This window comes from Daphnia pulicaria, chromosome 8 (assembly GCF_021234035.1).
Source record: "Daphnia pulicaria isolate SC F1-1A chromosome 8, SC_F0-13Bv2, whole genome shotgun sequence".
In the NCBI taxonomy this organism is placed as follows: domain Eukaryota; kingdom Metazoa; phylum Arthropoda; class Branchiopoda; order Diplostraca; family Daphniidae; genus Daphnia; species Daphnia pulicaria.
In genome coordinates, this window is record NC_060920.1 from 6,836,534 (window position 1) to 6,855,417 (window position 18,884).

General features: G+C 46.2%; 1 protein-coding gene across 2 annotated transcripts; it reads left to right on the forward strand.

Annotated features, from left to right (window-relative positions):
- Nucleotides 1–4,355: 4,355 nt before the first annotated feature.
- On the forward strand, nucleotides 4,356–17,902 carry LOC124311828 (DNA-binding protein D-ETS-3-like). Of its 2 annotated transcripts, none has more exons than XM_046776192.1 (10): nucleotides 4,356–5,181; nucleotides 5,792–6,368; nucleotides 6,443–7,008; nucleotides 7,076–7,171; nucleotides 11,148–11,198; nucleotides 13,218–13,313; nucleotides 14,808–14,855; nucleotides 14,926–15,115; nucleotides 16,169–16,377; nucleotides 16,459–17,902. In XM_046776192.1, exons 2-10 carry the CDS (start codon nucleotides 5,818–5,820, stop codon nucleotides 16,650–16,652), a joined length of 2,001 nt encoding a protein of 666 aa, XP_046632148.1. In that variant the 5' UTR covers nucleotides 4,356–5,181; nucleotides 5,792–5,817; the 3' UTR covers nucleotides 16,653–17,902. The 2 variants fall into 2 exon arrangements, with proteins under 2 accessions (XP_046632148.1, XP_046632149.1); XM_046776193.1 differs by having other exon boundaries at nucleotides 4,356–4,552.
- Nucleotides 17,903–18,884: the final 982 nt, after the last annotated feature.

Genomic DNA, 18,884 nt, shown 5'->3' on the forward strand with positions numbered 1-18,884 from the left:
GGGTCTCTCTCATTTCTTCCTAGTACAATTCTAATTACCTATCGTGATCGCTGAGCGATCACTCTGGTAATTTTCAATTAATTGTTCAAGTTGACTGTGCTGATTTGATTGCGATACAGAATCATACCGTTGTCGAAAACTTCATCATTTGTTATCTCAATCAATCTCACCATTTTTTTCCAACATGTTATAACCAGTAAATATCACATAGTCGATCAAATTTTCTCCTAAAATTGGACGAGAGAATTGAAATGCAAGCAGCCTCAAACTGGTCATTATATTGCTCCCATATATTTCAGACATCGGTAAAAGATTAAAAACTGTCATGTTTAGTAGTCAATTTTGCTTCATACTGGGTTTTCCATAATGATCGAATATGGCCGTCAGATTATGAATCAGAAACTGGCGGAATATTTTACTTGCATAATGTACTGTACATAACAAAATGAATTGCGCCACACATTCTTCTTTCTCTTTGGATATTTTTGCAGATGAGAAACCAGCCGATGACTACTCCCCTGCCATCATGGAAAGCTCTTTCACGAAGATGATTGGATTGCAGACCCGTGATTTGGAACTCCAGCGCGAGATCAATCGATCGGTCGCTTTGGTTCCATTCATAGAGCCCGCAGATATAGTGGCTCGTTTTGTGCTCTACGACATTTCGACGTAGATGTGGAAGCCGTCAATTTGGTAAGTCCACTCTCACGCTCTATTCTCGCTCATTTTCCCCATGAATGTCCTTTGCGTGAATGTCGCGGTATTCGAATCACAGTCTCTGAATTTCAACTAAACGTGGCGTTTGACAGTTGACAATCGACGATTGGGAACTCAAACCCTTTTTTCTTCTTTTGAGATTTGCTGGTGTAAGGAAATTGTCTTTTTTTTCTGGACTTGTTCTTTTTTAGCGCGTAAAAAATGGGACAATTTGGAAGGACGAAATTCGGAATTTTGCTGGCGCTCGCATAAATCTTTCACCGAGGTAACAAAAACATTTAGAAAGCGTTCTTATTTTTTGGGGAGGCAAAAAAAGATAGACGTCATCAATGTAGATGCAAAGAGGGGAGAAGAAGGGAATAGGCCTCTGTTGTAACGTTGCTTTCGTGTAGAAGAAGAACACGGCGGCGGCGTCGGCGGGAGTTATTATCAGAAGGGAGAGAGTCAGATCCCCTTCCCATCAGCCGAGAGTCTTTTATGGCTGGAAGAGCTCTAGCGCTAGCAGCAGCAGCAACCTCGACGCGCGCCAGGAAGTCGAGCCGGAAGCGACCGGATGAGATCGGAAGTACCGCATGGCTCGTGTGCCAAGACTGATGCTTTCTCTCTTTGGTTCTCTCTTCTGGCGCACTAGCGCTACTGCCACCACTGCTGCTGCAACTCTTATAAATAAATAAATAAATAAATATAGATGGATGGATAGATGGAATGATACAGTATATGCCATATACACAGCAGCAGAGTCGGCTGTATTTATTTCTCTCTGCACACACATTGGCAGATGCAGAGGCGCTTCCCATCTTCTATCAATTTCTCTGAGCCTCTTCTACTGCTACACTCGCCCCTTCTCTCGCCCATCCTTCCTTACTTTCTTCCTTCCTTCCTTTCAGCCATCCGGCTTCCGGTTCCTCCATCTTTTCCTTATAGATCCTGGCATCCGATCCAATCCACCAGCGTCGAAAGCGCAGACTATATTCCAGAAGCAAAAGTCTCAATATGTAAAAGCCAATAGCCGACTGGTGAATTCTTCCCTCCCGTATTTATACTGCTCACGCAATTGTTTATCGCGATCGTTTTTCACTTTGGCAATGAACGTGGGGGTGGTTCGGGGGGAGCGCTGCTGGTCGTACATCACCGGAGTCAACCTTTCCCCAGCTTAAATATTTATCGACACGCCTTGTTTCAGATTGGAATCTTTTCGCCAGAATGTGTAGAATTAATGAGAATACGATCAAATAATGAAAGAAAACTGGAGATCAAAAGCATATCATTGATATGATATATATGTGAAGAGAAAGAGGGCATCCAGCGTGTGTCAATCACAATTCCGGCGGCGGATCTATCCGCATCGTTCCTTCCGTCTTTTCGGTTCAGCACCGCCAGCACACAGCAGCGGCAGCAAAAGACGCTAAAGATAGATCCTCGGCCTCCTTTCTGCGACTCCTATTTAAAGGAGCTTCCTATCTCGGAGCTAAACAGAGAAAGGCACGTCATTATATCTGATGGGCATCAAAATCAATTTAATTCTCTTTTTTTTTCTTTCCTCGTGCCATCAATGTCGCAACGAATTCTAACCAAACACCTTTTCTCTTATATTATTCGATATTATTTTCACTCTATAAAAACCGATTGGGAATAATCGAGTGGCGCGTGCCAGATTACCATTCAAGAGAGTCTGACTAATCAAGTACTGTATCACTGCAAGTAGAAGTAGTTGGATGTCATACAGTCGTCGTATTGAATGTGTGTGAAGTAGGAGGTTGGGGGATGATCAATCGCGGGTGCGGCGAATCGGTCCTACTCCTCTGCTCCCCCCGTGTTTCCCATGACAGAGTCACTGTAATGTGCGGTGGTGTCCCCCCCCCCATCCGTACTACCCCACTACAGTGTGTGTCTAGTGTAGTAAATCTCAAGTGACTGTCAAGTGGCAACACAACAACAACTCACTAGTGCATCGGCAGAATACACAGAATGGAAGAAAAGGAGTGGGACAAGATAGTTGGGGTAGGCTGTGAAAGGATGGATACAATACGAGAAGGAGGAGTCGATTAGGCCGAAGGGTGGAGATCCGTCGCACTGACACATCATCGCGGGACAAGAGGCGACGGCACTCGGAACGGGTCATCCCGTTAACGATATTCTAATTCCTTTTTACCGAGAATGTGTTCACTTTTTTTCCCGTTAATGAATTTATGGGACAGAAACAAAAAAAAAAGATGGGCGGGTGTTAGTCCTCTCAACTGTTTCATTTTTGACACGCAGTTGACTGCCTTGTGTGTATAGCGTTGGGCCAACACGCACTGAAATCAAAGAGGGTTCCTTTTAATAATACGACGAAGAAGAAAGGGGATGCGGTATAAGAGAATCCATTAGCGAGTCACCCTTGGGTTGGGAGCATTCAAAATGGGAAACCACCAGCCGTCCGTCCGTCCTCCTCTAACAATGTGCTGCGATGTGTAGCCGCTGACCTTAGGGTAACTATACCTTGTGACTTTTGTGTGCGTGCTGGCTGGCCATTAAGTGCATTTTTGATAAAGCACGGCGCGTGGACGGCATTTCACTCTATTTCTTGCCTTGCCTATATTGTGCTTGGAGAGTGACGTAATCGGCTCGATAAGGGAAGGAGCGATGGTTTTGGGTGCTTGACTGGAAAATTCGAATGTCGAGTGACCCGAAATAAAACTGTGTTTGTTTTATCAAGTAAAAAAAAAAAAAAAAAAAAAATTGGACGCAGAGTTCTGTCTGAATTTCCAACCCCGTTTTATTATTCAGCGCAGGCAGGCGGGCGCCATTCAATCAAGGGATCATTAATCGTCATGTTACGGGGCGGATCCCGTTAGTTTTTTTCCCCCATCCCGAGCACGATATTTTTCCTTGTTATTCACTTAATATTTTTGTGGTTAGCCTTTACATTCATTCACTTCTTCTTCATCAAAAAAGTTGACTGCACTCTCTAGCAGCTTTTCCTCCTCTCTCGCTATGAAGAAGAAAAAAAAAGGAGGGAATGGCAATCGGATGAAAGAGAAGAGGAACCTTGATGGATGATGACAACACCATTAATACCACTTACAAGGCAAGACACAAAAATTGCGTTAGAGCTCGTCCCAAAATGGACGAAATTCTTTTCTTCTCTACGGCGGCCAACGAGATCCGACTGTGCATGCATTTTTATTTTGCGGGAAAAACAAAAGGTTCGTCGTCCCAATTTAGTTTTTGTTGAGTTTTTGACTAAGGGGGGCGCGCGCTAAATAATTTATAGGTCCGTTGTAGTCCAAGGGAGGGGAGGAGGATTGAGCCAAAAATTCTTAGCGACGAAGAAGAAAGAAGAAGAAAAGAAACAAAACAAACGCAAGTTCCCCGATGAGGAAATGGGTGGAGGCAAAGTCACGTCGAGTAGGAGGAGTCACCATCCGGCGGCAAGCGCAGATTGGAGCGCGCGCGCTGGATGGCAAGTAGTAGTAGGGGTTAGGAGGACTGTCGCTGCCTGGACATCAGCTCGGAGGAGATTTCTGGCCAAAAAGAGAGAGAGAGAGAGAGAAAATAAAAAAAAGGGAAAAAGCACTTGGAAAGAAGATGAAGATGAAAGTGAGTGAGAGAGGAGAATATGGAAAAGAGGAGGAGCCGGAGGAGGGAGTGTCGGTTGGTCGGAAGCAGGAGCTCTCGCAGCTAGGAATCCGTCCGGCGGTTCTCTCTCTGTCTGATGCGAAGTTTCCGTTCAAACTTCCGAGGCAAGTGGTCCCAGATAGATAGAAATAGACAACGATCCCGGGCCGCCGCCATCCGCACCAACCAGCAGCAGCAGCTCCTTGTCGATTCACTTGGCTGCTCAGTGCAAAGTGTACGTATATCTTACAAGAAGTGCTAGCCGGGCTACTATACGGACAACCCTTTATCAACTCCTTTATATTCTTTGGGTGGAATTTTTGTTTCACACCTCCGCTTCCTCCGCTCTTTTATTTGCCTCCTCTTTCCTTCGCCGTTTCCTTCGTTGACTTGATCAATTCGAAAAATTAGTGTTGGGTCCATTAAGTGAATCTCCCAGCCCAACGTCTTTTTTTTCCACCATTCGAGTGAAGCCGTCACGCACGCGTGTACGCCGTGTTGCAAATCGGAAACTCGGTCTGTGCGTGAAAGTTACGTGTCTTTTGAGTCGCCAATTTCCCGAGGGCTTCAAAAATTCTCCGAGTCAATTGCCCGTCACTGCGGTGAGGAGATTTGCGAGAAAAAAAATCGGCCATTAGCAGCAGCCACAGCAGAGAGAGAGGCTCTCTCTCTCAACGCTGTTCTTCCGGCCATCCGATCCGGAATCTCTGGTGAAGAGAGATCCGGTCAGGAGGAAACGGAAAGTGCCGTGGTGGACGGACGGACAGGCGGACGGACGTTTGATATTGACCCATCTTCTAGTGCCATCCCCCACTCTCTCCCGCAATTTCATTGCCGTTGCATTTTAATCCGCCCTCCCGTCAGGTATAGTCTTTTATAAATCCTCGTATTATATTGTCAGTTGGTTTGCTTCTTACGTAAGTGAACTCTTTCGTTCATCCTTTTTCACCTGGCGTGACGTGTAGCGAAACGGACGACTCATCTCCACTTGGGTTGAATTTTTGTTTGCCCCCCGTCGGTTGAATGGGAGGGGGGAGCCGGGAGTTTTTAGAGTCTGATAAGTGAACGTTTTTGAAAAGTGAGTTGGCATATGAGAGAAACAGAGTTTAGCTGGGGGGGTGGGTGGGTGGTGGATGGTGGATAAAGAGGACTGGAAGAGGAGGTTGAACGCGAACGACGTTTGTCAATTTCGGTCGCTTCCTGTCCCAAATGACAAGTTCCGGCGCTCCGCACGGAAGCGCGTCAACCTTGATCAAGCGCCCGCCCGCACATGCATTCGCTCTCTCTCCCTCTCTCCCTCTAAAGCCTTTTTCATATTGCGTTCACAATTTCTGTGTTGTTGAATGTTTGTTTTTTTTCTTCCCTTTTCTTTCATGCGAGTACCAAGTCAAGGCACTTTGACGAGGTTAATTGCGTTTCTATTTTTGCCTTAACTCGATTGCTGACGTTTTTCTTTCTCTCGGAAAAATGGCAGTTGCGTAGTCTCTGTAAAGAGGAGAAATGGATTTCAGCAGTAGCGGAGGTGCCGGAGGAGCCAGTTCGGGCGGAGGCAGCAAGAATTACAACGTGACGGCGAGTCTTCATCACCACCACCATCAGCAGATTCACCACAGTGGCAGCAGCAACCACAATAACTCGTCCGGCGTAGCGTCTCATCTCAACTCTGCCCACCATGCCGCGTCACATCAGCACCATTCCGGCGGAGGGAACATCAGTCCTCCGCAGTCGCATCATCAGCTCGGCCATCAACTGGCCGCCCAGGGATCAACCGCCGCTTCCACCGCCGCCGCCACTACCGTCGTCAAATCGGAAGAAACGGTCACCGCCACCAACAACAATAACAACAACAACAACATGGCGACGTCCTCGACGACTTCCGCCTCGCAACAACAGCAACAACAAACAGCGGCCCAGCAACTGGCAACGGCCGGTTTTGGTGTCAGCGCAGCCGGTGTCAACCTCTCGGTCAATATCGGCGTTAACATCACTGGAGTCACACCGGAATCCGCAGCCGCTCCTTGGGCCACCGCCGCCGCCGCCTACACATCCAGGTAAGAAAAACAACGCATTAATGACTTACAACAACACTCAAGTTGAACCGATTTCAATCGTTGAATGATTTTAGATTCCCGACGTTCGCCAACCCGACGACTTTGGAACAATTGAAGCAAAGCATCGAGCAACAGGCGCAACAACATCATCAACGAAATGGCGGAGTCAAGAATTTTCTGGGCGGATCGGGTCCTGTTGGCCATCACCATCTGTCCGGACATTCTTCAGCTACTCTCGGCTCATCCGTGTCTTCGGGGTCCATGGTCGGATCGTCCGGACATCACCACCACCACCACCAGACATCGGGGACGCTGGTCGGGGGTCCGTCGCATCACCATCACTCTGTCCATCATCACCACCACCATCAAAACTACCACGCCGGAGTGGCTGTCACGACCTCGACGGGCGGACATCACCACAATCCGGCCAGCACGGCCACGTCTCATTTCGCTGCCGGGTTCGCAGCAGCCGCGGTGGCCGCCGCTGCCGTCGGTTCGTTGCAGCAACACGAATCCGCCAACTCTGGATCCGGATCTCAGCAGAATGGCCTCCATCTCTCGACGACGAGTTCTTCCAAAATCGCCAGTTCATCCGCCCTGGTCGTTGCCTCGAGCAACGCTGAAAAACGCAACAATCAAAGTATGTCGCCGAAGTCGAGAAAACGATTCAATTGATTTCGAATCATATGTTTCCTTATTTTTTTCAGGGAATAAGTCGGAGCAGTTGCAGCAACAACAACAGCAACAACAGCAGCAGCAGCAATCGAGTCCTTCGCATCAGTCGAGAACATCGCCCGATTTCGGTGAGTGATGAATGGACATTTGTTTTTCTCCTCCCGAGTTTGTTTGGGCTTAGCTTTCAGCACGCAACATCCTGCTGATTCATTCCAATCTATACGGCAGCCAGCAAGACCTACTAAATTAAAGCTGTTTGGCCGAAAAGGGATATACGTGTACTCTGCCCAGTGAGTCTCGTGCGTTGGTGGAGTGAATGGATCTCTCCGATCCGGATAGGCAATGATGGGTGAGCGGAAGTGGTGGCTGATGGATATACACACCACCATCTATCTTGATGGGATGTCGAGGAGTAGTAGGACAACAACAAGCGTCGAGCAGCGGTGACATGACGGTGTGTCACTGTTACACTATCAGCGGAATAACTTCAGAGAAAAGACGCCTGCGGGTTGGGGGAGGCGACTAGGTTATTTCCATCAAAGTGGCATTGGTTTTAGTTAGTGTCTATCTCGTAATGAAATCGTGATTGGGACGATTGCAGCCACGCCAGGTTTCCTGTCGTCTTCTCAGTTCTCAAAAAAAGAAAAAAACATATTTGATTGTGCGACTTTGACGCTATTTATGTTTTTCTTTTCCCAACCCCCGTGCACGGTCACGTGACCTGCCTGTCTTGATGGATTGCGCCGTTGCGCGCCCTCTTTTCTTGTCCAAATTTTATTTCGTCTGCTGAAAAGGACCTTGCGTCCTTGCGAGTTATTTTATTCGGGCGTTGGGATGTTGTTGTAATAGCAAAAATGATGATTGAGGGGGCGCGTACGGTTCGTGTTTGTTACACCATAGAATGGGGGAGGGGGTGCGAGTCTATCGCGCAAAGTCATCCGAGCAAATCGAGTCGAGCGCGTGCGTCGTCGTTTTTCGAATGAATAGAAAAAGGGAAAATAAAAATAAATAAAAAATGCGCATCCATTCTTCTTGTTCTTCTTCACTTTCCCACCCCTTATATATACGCCGACGCCCTTTTGCCCTCGTTCAAACGAGCAGCAGCACCCCCCTCGTCAATTGTCCCGAAACTGACGTGCAGCGTTTTGTTTCCATTTTGAAACGCGATTTGAATTTCCCCGCTTGACAGTTCACACTGATTAGCAACCCGCTTGTTGGTTTATTACAACATGATCCTTCTACTGATGGAACATGTCGTAGTAGCGTTAGACTTGGTGTATACATATTTGTTTTTGACATTTGGTAACACTTAAGTGTTATCTGCATTGCAGGTTAACGTGTCTGTTTGGTTGATTTTGTTTACCACAGAATTACGAAAATTGTTACTGATTAGGCAATTAGAGACAAAGTTAATTTAACATCAACAATTACGAGTCTGCTTATGAGTGATTGACTTGCAAGTAGCGTACCTCACACGAAGCCCATAAATCACGCAACAACGGCAACAACAATAACACAAAAAAATGGTCGAGATGAAGAGGGTTGGACCGATGAGGCTGACTGGAGAGCTAGTGTCACGCATTGTTGGCTCTATTTGTGATATGCAAGTCTTAATCGTCACCAGTGTTATAATAGCTGTACCTACACTAGTTGTTGTGCGCTCTTGTAATAGAAAAGCTTTGGCTGGCCATTTATTTCCCTATTTTCCCACCCATCTCCTCCTCCTCCCCCCGACACCAAATCAAAAGAATAAAAAAGGCAAGAAGAATGGGGGGTGTGTTTGATGTGGGAAAGTTTGGATTAGGCCGGCCGTCCAGCCCAGTAGCTACTGTGCACTCGACAAGGGGAGAAAATAAAATAAAAAAAGGGAAGTCACGAGGACAATATCAGCAAAGGAACATCATCATATAGAGGAGCCATGAACCGTGAAAAATGGCGCTATTCACGAATCCCCTTTTCAGTTCACGGAGTCACTCTCCCATGTCCTTATCACACACACACTCCCTCCCATCTCTCTCTCTCTCTCTCTCCTCAATTTATGCAATCTTCCGCTAGATGAACTCGTGTATCTTTCTCACTTGGGGAGGGGCGATTCTAAGTCAATTTTTATCCATCCATCCGTCCTTGGTGACATCTTCATTTCATCGCTAATAGTTTTTTTTTCGAATATAGTCGATACTGAAAAAACACGGGACGTTGGTTCGAGTGACAATGACCATCGAGTAGAAAAGAAGGGATGCAGTCGGAAGATTCCTTTACATCTTTATTTCTTAAGATATAATGTGCAGATGATCCTCTTTTGGCTTCTAATGTAGCATGGATCTAGTCTCCCCCTATAGTAGTCTCCCTTGTAGTAGTGGCTGCTATTCACCGATCCGTTCAAGCGATGGCAGTCAGGTCGATTGAACTCTTGTAATATATTAAGGATCACGTGCCCCTGTCTATAAAAGGCAAGTCCTTTTTTCAAAAAAAAAAGGTCACTGTACGATTTACCCTTAAGAAGACTCTTTGGACGCATAAAACATTAGTACCTACCACTGGATCTGCGTCGGTGCCATTGCTGACATGTTCCATCTATGGTCGAAAAAGAGAGAGAGCGTAGTCGGGCGCATTTTAACGACTTGGTGCGCGCATATTGTTCACGTCACTTGCGTCGGCCGCCCGCCCGTCCTGACGAGCGTATTGTTCCTCCCCACTTAGACGGGGGGGACCCGTTTTCTTTTCTCTGGGTGCCATCCGCAAAAGGACAGCGCGCTATACTCTCCCCCGTACATCAGCAGTAGGTAGTATAGGGTGGCGGTTCGTGGGAACTCCTCCTCGATAGAATAATACAATATATGATATACATTTAATGCAGCACGCGCGCTTAGCCATTATTCCAGAAAGTGACTTGCGACTTTTGGTCCGCAGAGCCGGACCGCCCGCTGCGTCTGTTTGTGGACGGCATTTAGACACCGCCGTATGTACTATCTATACCCCGTTTTATTTTAATGGTGGTGGTGTGGTGGTAACTTTGTTTTGGGATTTTTCACCATTTCTTCCATTCGAATAAATTCAATTTTGTAAAAAATCCTAGAGGTTTTTATAGACTGGGAACAATATGAGGAACGGACAATTGAAATAATGCACGCGTGATTGTCGTCGGGCAATGATTTCTTGACACGACACACGGACATATTCTCAGATTGTTCCCAAGAGAAAGAAAGAAAGAAAAAAGTTTCCGCAAGTCAACAAAGTCGTCATCGGGGAGGAAGGAAAAAGAAGAAGAAACCGCGTGCGGGCAATACGAGCCAATAGATAAGTGGATGTGTGGCCTAGCGTCGCGACGCTCTCTAACCGCCCACGGCGATTGGTCGTCGACAGCTCCTCCCAGCCCAGGGGCGGCAGTGGAGTGGGCGGAGTCTGAGGAACGCGCCTGAGCAGTGTGAGGCACGAGCAGGAGCGACAATGGTCCAAAGTATCAATGTGGCTGGCTGCTGGTTGCTGGCCGCGTCCGCGTGGTGTCAAGGGACGACGGAAACGTGTCATCGTCGTTTCATCCCCTTCCTGTGATGTTCACGTCCCGTCGATAGATTCAGATCCGAGATGAGAGCGTGAAGTTCACTTCCTGGACACCACCCGCGCGCCCATATACCACCACCGCCGCCAGTTCCGTTTTCGACTATTTTTTTTCCCACTCCCGTCATCTTTTCTTTATTTACTTTTTCATTCCATTTTTTTCTCCTTTTTTTCGTGGTCGAGATTCATTCGCCATCTCGTGACGTGACTTTCTTTGGCTTGGTAATTGATACGAAAGTTTCGCCGAAAAATCGCCTTCAGTTTAAGTCAAGTGTCGAGTGTTCGTTGCGTAGAATTTCGTTCCGAGTTATTTCGTCCATCTTGTCATTTGTTTGCGATCGAGCGACGGATCCGATAAGCGAAGCGATTTGTTTTGAAATGCTGGACGTGAAACCGTACATCGGCAGCGAAGATCACGTTGGCAGGCCGGCACCCATTACCAATTTCCCCATGTTACTCACTAGTGGTATTGTTTTGTCATTTCAACGTCTCCTTTTGTTTTCTCTGCTCTGCTAACCAAATCATTTCTTTCATCTAATTCAACAGAATCCACTTACAAGTCGGCCTGGACTTCTCCCACCGCTTCACAGGCGTCCGGTAAGTTCATTCTCAATTTCGTCCTATTTTATTAGTTTACCAATTGAGAAACTTGGTCCAAGTCTACGCCTGCTGATAATTGATTCCGTTTAGCGCCAGCTCCGTTTTGTCCGACAGTCGTTAGAGATTTTACAAAGTAGTTGGCATTTCGACTTAACTTTTGACCTAACAAGTTGGGGGGGCAACGTGAAATGGGTGTCGTAACTTCAAAGATGAGAGAAGGCGAAAGGCTTTTGCTGATTGAGAGACGACAATGAAGTTGACTTGAATCCCCCCTTGTGTGTATTTCGTAGATGAAGACACTTAAGGTTGGATGCCTCTGGGCAGCGCAGGCACAAAGGGACCGCCGCTTTACATATGATGACGTCCAGCATCGGTGTCGTGGTGTCGGTCGGGTCGTGGGTGGCTGGGCAGTGTACCACACCAGCATATTGGCAGAGGCGACACGAGGACCCGTAGAGAGAGAGAGAGAGGTTGATTCGAATCAAGGGAGCGTCCGCCAGTTTGAAGTGAACGAGGGCGCAATCAAGTAAAAGAGAGAGAGAGGGTCCGCACCCTTCTCACTCGTCACTCGTCCACGACAGTCCCTCTCGTTCGTCTTCGTCCACGGGAGCAAATATTTGTTTTAACCTGAGGCCCTGTGCCAAGCTGCAAAGCATATAGACTGCAGCAGAGAGAGAGATCTGTGGACAGACAAACGGATTGCCCGTCTGCTATAAAACTCTGAGCTGTCACTCTCACCCGACCTACTCTGATATTCGACTGATTTTTTTTTCTCGTATTTTTATTAACTGAATCAGTTTTCCTTGGTAGGGCGAGAGTATAGAGGCCTCAGAGACGTACACGATGATAAATAATGGCGCTAGATTGATGATGACGACTCCCGTTGGAGAGATCAGTTTCACGCTGAAAGATGAGGCAGATCGATCGACACTTGTGACAAATCTATCGTGCAACTTTTTTCTTCTTCTTTTATTGGCTAAGTCTATCTGTCGGCTTTTGCTTCTGCATTTTTATCTGTTACCGTCGGCAATCGAATTCCGAATAAATTCCGGGAATAGTAAAAAATGATTGAAAATGCAATTGTGAATAATCGCCTGCAGAGGAATAAACTTATGAATTGAGTTCCGTCCGTGCTGCATCCTTCCTTCTATTTATGTACAAGCCTAGCAGCAGCAGCAGCAGCGTGCCGTGTTTTTTCTATGCACCAATAATAAAATCAACGAATCTGCCCGAAAAAAAGTCAATCGGCATCGCCACGGGGAAGCGCGGCCATCGCTGAAGGGGCGACGGCGGACTTTTTTTCTTTTTTTTTCGAGATTGAGTATATAACAACAACAACAACACAGCGCAATCTTATCCTCGGCGTAGAGAAAGAGAGAAAAGTTGCTCTGCAGTCAGTGATGTGACATATGGATATTTATATAGCAATTGATTTGCTGTTGGCGATGGCGCTGAGCTTTTATTTGTTTATTTATTTATCTCGGTTCTCCCTTCTTTTTCTCGCCCCCCGTTATCATCATTCTTCTTTTATTTTTCGATAAAAACAGAGATTGGAGTTTTCCCATTTCTGACCGAGTTAACATACCAAAAATTGATTTTTCGGGGGGTGGATGAGGCGAAACACGGCAGCGTGTAGCTATTTTGTTGGAGCCAAATGGAGTTGGCAACATATGGGGCCAACCAATTCTGTTGCGTCACGGGTCCCGCCATGGCGAATAAACAGGAGCGCAGTAGGTGGGAGAAGGGGAGTGAGTTGTCGTCCCCTAATAAATGATTCCGAATGATTTGAGCCAGCACGACCCGATCGAATCGAATTTCACGCTCTCTCTGATTCAGTTACTGCGTTTATAGCCCGACATATTTTCCCCCCGCTGCCGTCGTCCATGGACGGAATGGAATATAAATTGGCCTAAACGGTTTTCAATCGCGATTGAAGGACCAGTTAGTTGGCGAGTTATCGACTTTGTTACTAACGTCAAGTGTCTCTCTGTGTATGTTTTTTACAAATCTGAACAGGTTATGGATCTCACAATACTTCGTCGTCGACTGCGCTCACGGTGGCCAAGACGACGACCAGCACGTCCACCGACAGCCAACACCTGCGTCAATCAGGTAAAAAACCCCAAAACGTATCCGCAACTTTTGTCTTTTTTTTCTTTGGCTTCTTCTATTTCTATTTCGGATCCGTGTTTTTCCTTGTGACGATGCGTGGAAATTCTTTGCTCGGCGCAATATTGGCTGCTGCTGGGCCAACCAACCAACCAAACCCCCCTCGTCTTTCTAGTCCGTCCGATTTGTTTGCTTATTTGCTGTTCCTGCTTCCTCGTCCCTCATCTAATATCTAGACGGACTTAGCGTACTAGTACGGTAGCTCTCCCCCCTCGTTGTCACCCAGTCACGACGGCGACAAACATACAAACACAATTGGGGCATTGGAACACCCGGACCCGTTTCCCGATTGTCCCTTTTTATTTTTTCTTCTTTCCTCTTGTTATGGGGAAACGAAGAATTCGGACATTCAAAACGTTCGATGGTTGGATGAATAACCGAACGAACGAAACGAGAAAAATTTGGGTTCGAATAGTCAGCGGGTGGTTTGAACTTTGAACTGACACAACTGTGGGGCTATAACGGGCGGATTGAAATTAGCGCTAATCATGGGGGCGATTAGATAGTAAAGGAGGGTGTCCCACCTTTTTCCCCCCTCATTACTTTGTGTTGGCTGTCTCCCGGTTTTTATGTTGCATCACATCGATCCGAAAAAAGAGATGAGAAAATGTCGAAAGAACGAGAGACTCTATATCGAAATATTAGAAGGAAGAAAAGAAGATGATGAGAAGAGATCAAAGAAAAGAAGAAAGTCTAATGGAGACGATATGCTGGACTTTGTTGATTGGCTAATTATGAAATCCCCTCCCGCGCTAGCGTCGAAATTCCACGTCGAGTATATAAATCACGACCCCAAACATCAACCGAAATGCTTTTCAATTTCGGGGAGGGATAGTATAATAAACCCTCGACGTTATCTCTGTCTCACTTGGGCGATTGAACCCCAGAGAGGGGGGTCGCGACATGTAATCACACCCTCCTTTTCTCGTCGCTTATTGCCACCGACCGACGGGCGTCGTCGTCCTTAGTTGTCGCAAATCGAGCGGCAGCAATGAGGGCCAGCAAAATGGGCAAAGCCCGTCTATGATGTACAGTCTGAGCAGTTGAGGGCTTTTGATTGCAAAAAGGGTGGCGCTAATGAGGCGAGATGAGGAATAGAAAGACGACGGGCAAAGGGGTCCCGTCGCATCCCATCCGAAATGGTGGAGAATCAGTCGTTCTATCTTCTATAACATTGATGGCTCATCAACTACTTTCCCTCCGTCATCATGTCCCCGTTCTTTTACTTCAGCCATTTCGGGGTTTCCCTGAACGAAGGTGCGATATTAACCTTTCCATCGCCCACGTATTCTCCAGATCGAAATCACCGGCCAGATACAACATCGAATCATCATCTCTTGTTTCCTTCCCTTTCCAATTGATTCGGCTCTTTTTATAGCCCTTGCATTACCAATATTTACATACTCTTAACTATAACTACCTATTCTTTTATGACAGATCCCTATCAAATGTTTGGTGCCACCAGCAGCCGGTTGGCCAGCTCAGGTATGAATTTTGAGTGATTTGTCGATTGGAAACAAGTTAAAGTTAAAGTCAAAACAATTGTGATGGATAGGTTCGGGACAGATCCAGCTGTGGCAGTTCCTACTTGAGCTGCTGTCCGACTCGTCGAACGCGGCCTGCATCACCTGGGAGGGCACCAACGGCGAGTTCAAACTGACCGATCCCGACGAAGTGGCCAGACGTTGGGGCGAACGCAAATCCAAACCCAACATGAACTACGACAAACTCAGCCGGGCTTTACGGTATGTAAACATCCCCCCTGTTATCAATCTCACCATGTACACACATAGACTATACTAGATATAGATAGGCTCGCACTAATATACAACTGTCATCCATCATATTCAGTCCCCCCTCCTTTTTTTCGCTTAAAAGGGGGGGGGGGAAGAGAAACGGGGTAATCCTCATTGGGTATGCAAAGAATAACACACAAAAAATATTCCATGGCAGAGATGATCCTAATCTTCGCTCACATTTTATGAAGACATCTTTCATGGTGTATGATTATCTATACACGTATAAGAATTGATGTAAAAAAGGCGAGAGGGGAGAACTAGTCCAATACTGTAGGAATCGATAGATGAAATACAAGCCCATGACAATAGGACCGAATCAGCTTCGTCGACAGAAAGGTCAACACGGAGTGCGCCGGCTGGATTGAAGGGCACAAGGGGGGGGGGGGGGTGATCGAGGAGACACGCGTTAGAGAAGCAATAAAGAATCACAACATCATCCAACTCGATAAATAGAAAAAAAGGCCTACATGATCTCTCCATCTATCTGCACACGCGGGGTTATGCGGAGTAGGAGAGAAAAATATTCTTCTTCTTCTGTAACGCATTATAATTTGAATCATATTCCACGCGTCGCCCTTTTTATGTGCATCGAAAATATGGCCGGATCCTGTTTTGACAGGGGCGCGACAACCGTTGGGTCTCCGTTCCAGAATTATCGAGAAACGGTTATATTCGACATTCTTTTGATGTTTTAATCGTTGCAAGACTTTTTTCGGTTCAAACAAGCGCAGTCGAAACGAATCGTCGTTCGCTCCCTTAACAAACCCAACGCGCTTCATTATGCCGTCGTCGATCGAAGCCTATTAAAAAAAGAGCCTCTTAATGGCAGGGAGGAGGGAGTATACATCTCTCATTCTTTCTCTCCTGGATCGCTGGGCACTATCAGAATCAGATAATTCGACTAATTGGCAGTCTTCTTTTATCAGAGTTCCACTCATTTTTTAAGTGTGGACTGTGGATCGACAGAAGTAAAATAAATTTGATTGTTTTCTTTTGCAGTTATTATTACGACAAGAACATCATGAGCAAAGTGCACGGCAAACGCTACGCCTACAAGTTTGATTTCCAAGGGCTGGCGGCGGCAACTCAGCCGACGCCCACCGATCCGGCCTATAAATACCAATCGGACTTGTTCATGACGTCCTACCACGCCGCCGGATCCAAGTTCAATCTGGTCGGCGCTCACTCGGCCATGAGCTCATCTCCAGGTAAGAAAATTCATTCGAGCCAACTCGTACGTGGAATTCGAACTGATTTTTTTTCTTTTGACTTTGCTGTGATTTTTGCAGACGTGTGTTTCAATGTTGGCGCCATCTTCCCACCACCGTCGCCCTACTGGTCAACCAACCCCGGTGGCAATCTCAGCGCAGCAAACCTCTACTCCAATATGCCCATGAGCGCTGGCCACGCCCTGCAGCACCACCATCATCACCACCCAAGTCACGTCACTTCCCACCTCGGATCCTATCCGCACTACGCTTGAAACAAAGTTCTGAAAATCCACCGACAAAAAAGGAGAAACGAACGACTTTATATTTTAAAACAACTGTAAAACAGAAAACCCCCGTACCGGTATTGTAATTTCTACTATACAGCAGTCAAAGTATTATATACCCTTTTAAAAATACCAAAATTTGTTTCCCCGCTTGCCATCAGCTTTGATGTAACACTTTTCTGGTGCTGAATGTCGGATGAGGACATCCATTTGTGTGGGTACTGCGCAGACGATTTAATTTGGAGATAAACCTCCTCATTATTATCTGCAACTTCATGTTATTGGATGCCCGTGTGTATGTGTGTGTACATAGCAAATGGCAACGGTCATTTTGGATGTGAATTCGACGTACACTGTAACTTACGTATAGGCCTAAACACCACACCGTCTTGTGGCGGCCGACTGTTTGTATTTTTCATTCGATTCACCCCCCAAGTTTTCTCCCTTTGCTGTTCCAGTTTGTTCAACCGGGTGTACATAGTTGATTCCCTTAATTCCACAGTGGATTCCTCCATGGTTTTTAATCCCATTTTTCGATCTCTGAACGCAAAGTCATCGTGAATCAACCAGAAGAGTACCACAATGCAGTTTCTTAGCAGAGAACAACACCAGCCATCAAAGACTTTCTGAATTTAAATCTTCTAAATGATGTCCTGAATTTTAAATAACTAGTCGTAAAATGTTAATTATGGGGAAAAAAATGGAATATCTATTTAGGCCTATACACATACACAGTGTGTTCTATTTTCTGATCGATGAAGATTCAAGGTTCACTGTACTCGGTTTCTGATCCTCTTTTGTTGAACCCGATTGTTTGTGTACACATCCGCTTGATTTATTCCTCAACCGTGCGTATGTATTTAGAGGGACCAGGAAGCTCGTTCCGATTTCCCCCAAATCGGTTCTCTCAGTATCTCTCTCTCTCTCTCTCTCGGTACTCTATTATATACTCTTATACACTTCGATCTCATTATTGTATAATCTAGTCCTGTTTAGTCACGTCAAAATCTTATTTAACCGTTCTTGTCTCTAACCAATTGAACAGTTTCAGTTGTTCCCTTGCCTCCCCGCCGCCCACTTTTCTGCGTGTCTAGTCATATTTTTGTAGTAGACTATATCGGTAATGCTGTTTTCATCATCTTTCACCACCCCGTTTGATTTCGTTCGGTTTACAAACTCTCGTTTTTCTCATTAATTATTATGTAATCAAGGCGATTTATTATATTACACACAAGACAAGATCAAAACAATTTGAAAATAGTTTGTTTTCCACGTCCATTCGTCACACACGGAAATGTGGAAGAAAAAGAGGCGTGACATCACTCCGCCCATTTGACGTCTTGGTTTTGATGGCCCCATGAAACCCGCAAGAATCTCGGGACGGTCGATTATGCACCGGCCGAGGGGGGACAGTGGCCGAAGGAGGATCGAATGAAATCGGAGCTGTTACTTTATCCCAGGCCTGTCGTTCTGGACTGTCGGCGGTAACATGATCTGACTCGGTCCATGTCACATATAAACAGTTGTAAAGTTGATGTCCCGTGCAAAGGAACACAAGTCGTTGACGAGAAGTTAACAGTGAGGACTCCCTCAAAGGCACCAGATCTTTATTTTGGGCATTTTTTTCTTTCTATCTTCCCCTTTTAGATTCATGGCGATTTGGGTTGTTCGTTCCTTCTCGTTGAATTTATATACTACACCGCCCCGCCCTCGTGATCGTCTTCTTCCTCCCCCTTTTGACATCAAAGTCTCTTGTACACCATAGAGGCAGGCACACTCCCCCTCTTCTTTCTCCGCGTGACCCTACCCCGCCTCCCTCTACTCTTCTATCTTTTTTTCTTTCTATTTACAGTCGACTGCCACCGAACGTTAACATATGCCTGCAACTTAATGGCCTGTTAACATTGTGACTGTAGTCATAGGCGTTACACCGCCCTCCATGATGGGCTCAATCTTTTCTAGCTCTTTTTTTTATCATTGCTATTACGTCTATAAAGAAAATTGTGGAACTTATTTTTAAAATGAAGGGGAAAATGTACCAGTTGGCACCCCGTTTGCGTGTGCCATCGATTGTTCTCGGCTAAAGGCTTCTTTTGCACTTGCAGCGATTTCGGGAAAAAGTACACTCAATACAGAACAAGAATAAGGGATTTTCTGGTGATGTAGCTACGTCTGGGCGCAAGACGTTCAATAATAAAGGCTTGTTGGCTTCTTTCTAAG

What these genes read in the sequence shown, in the direction of transcription:
- LOC124311828 (XM_046776192.1), top strand. Translation starts at nt 5,818, where the DNA reads ATGGATTTCAGCAGTAGCGGAGGTGCCGGAGGAGCCAGTTCGGGCGGA. An exon ending in CAGCCGGTTGGCCAGCTCAG is followed by an intron (nt 14,856 to 14,925) that starts GTATGAATTTTG and finishes TGTGATGGATAG; the next exon opens with GTTCGGGACAGATCCAGCTG. An exon ending in AAACTCAGCCGGGCTTTACG is followed by an intron (nt 15,116 to 16,168) that starts GTATGTAAACAT and finishes TTTCTTTTGCAG; the next exon opens with TTATTATTACGACAAGAACA.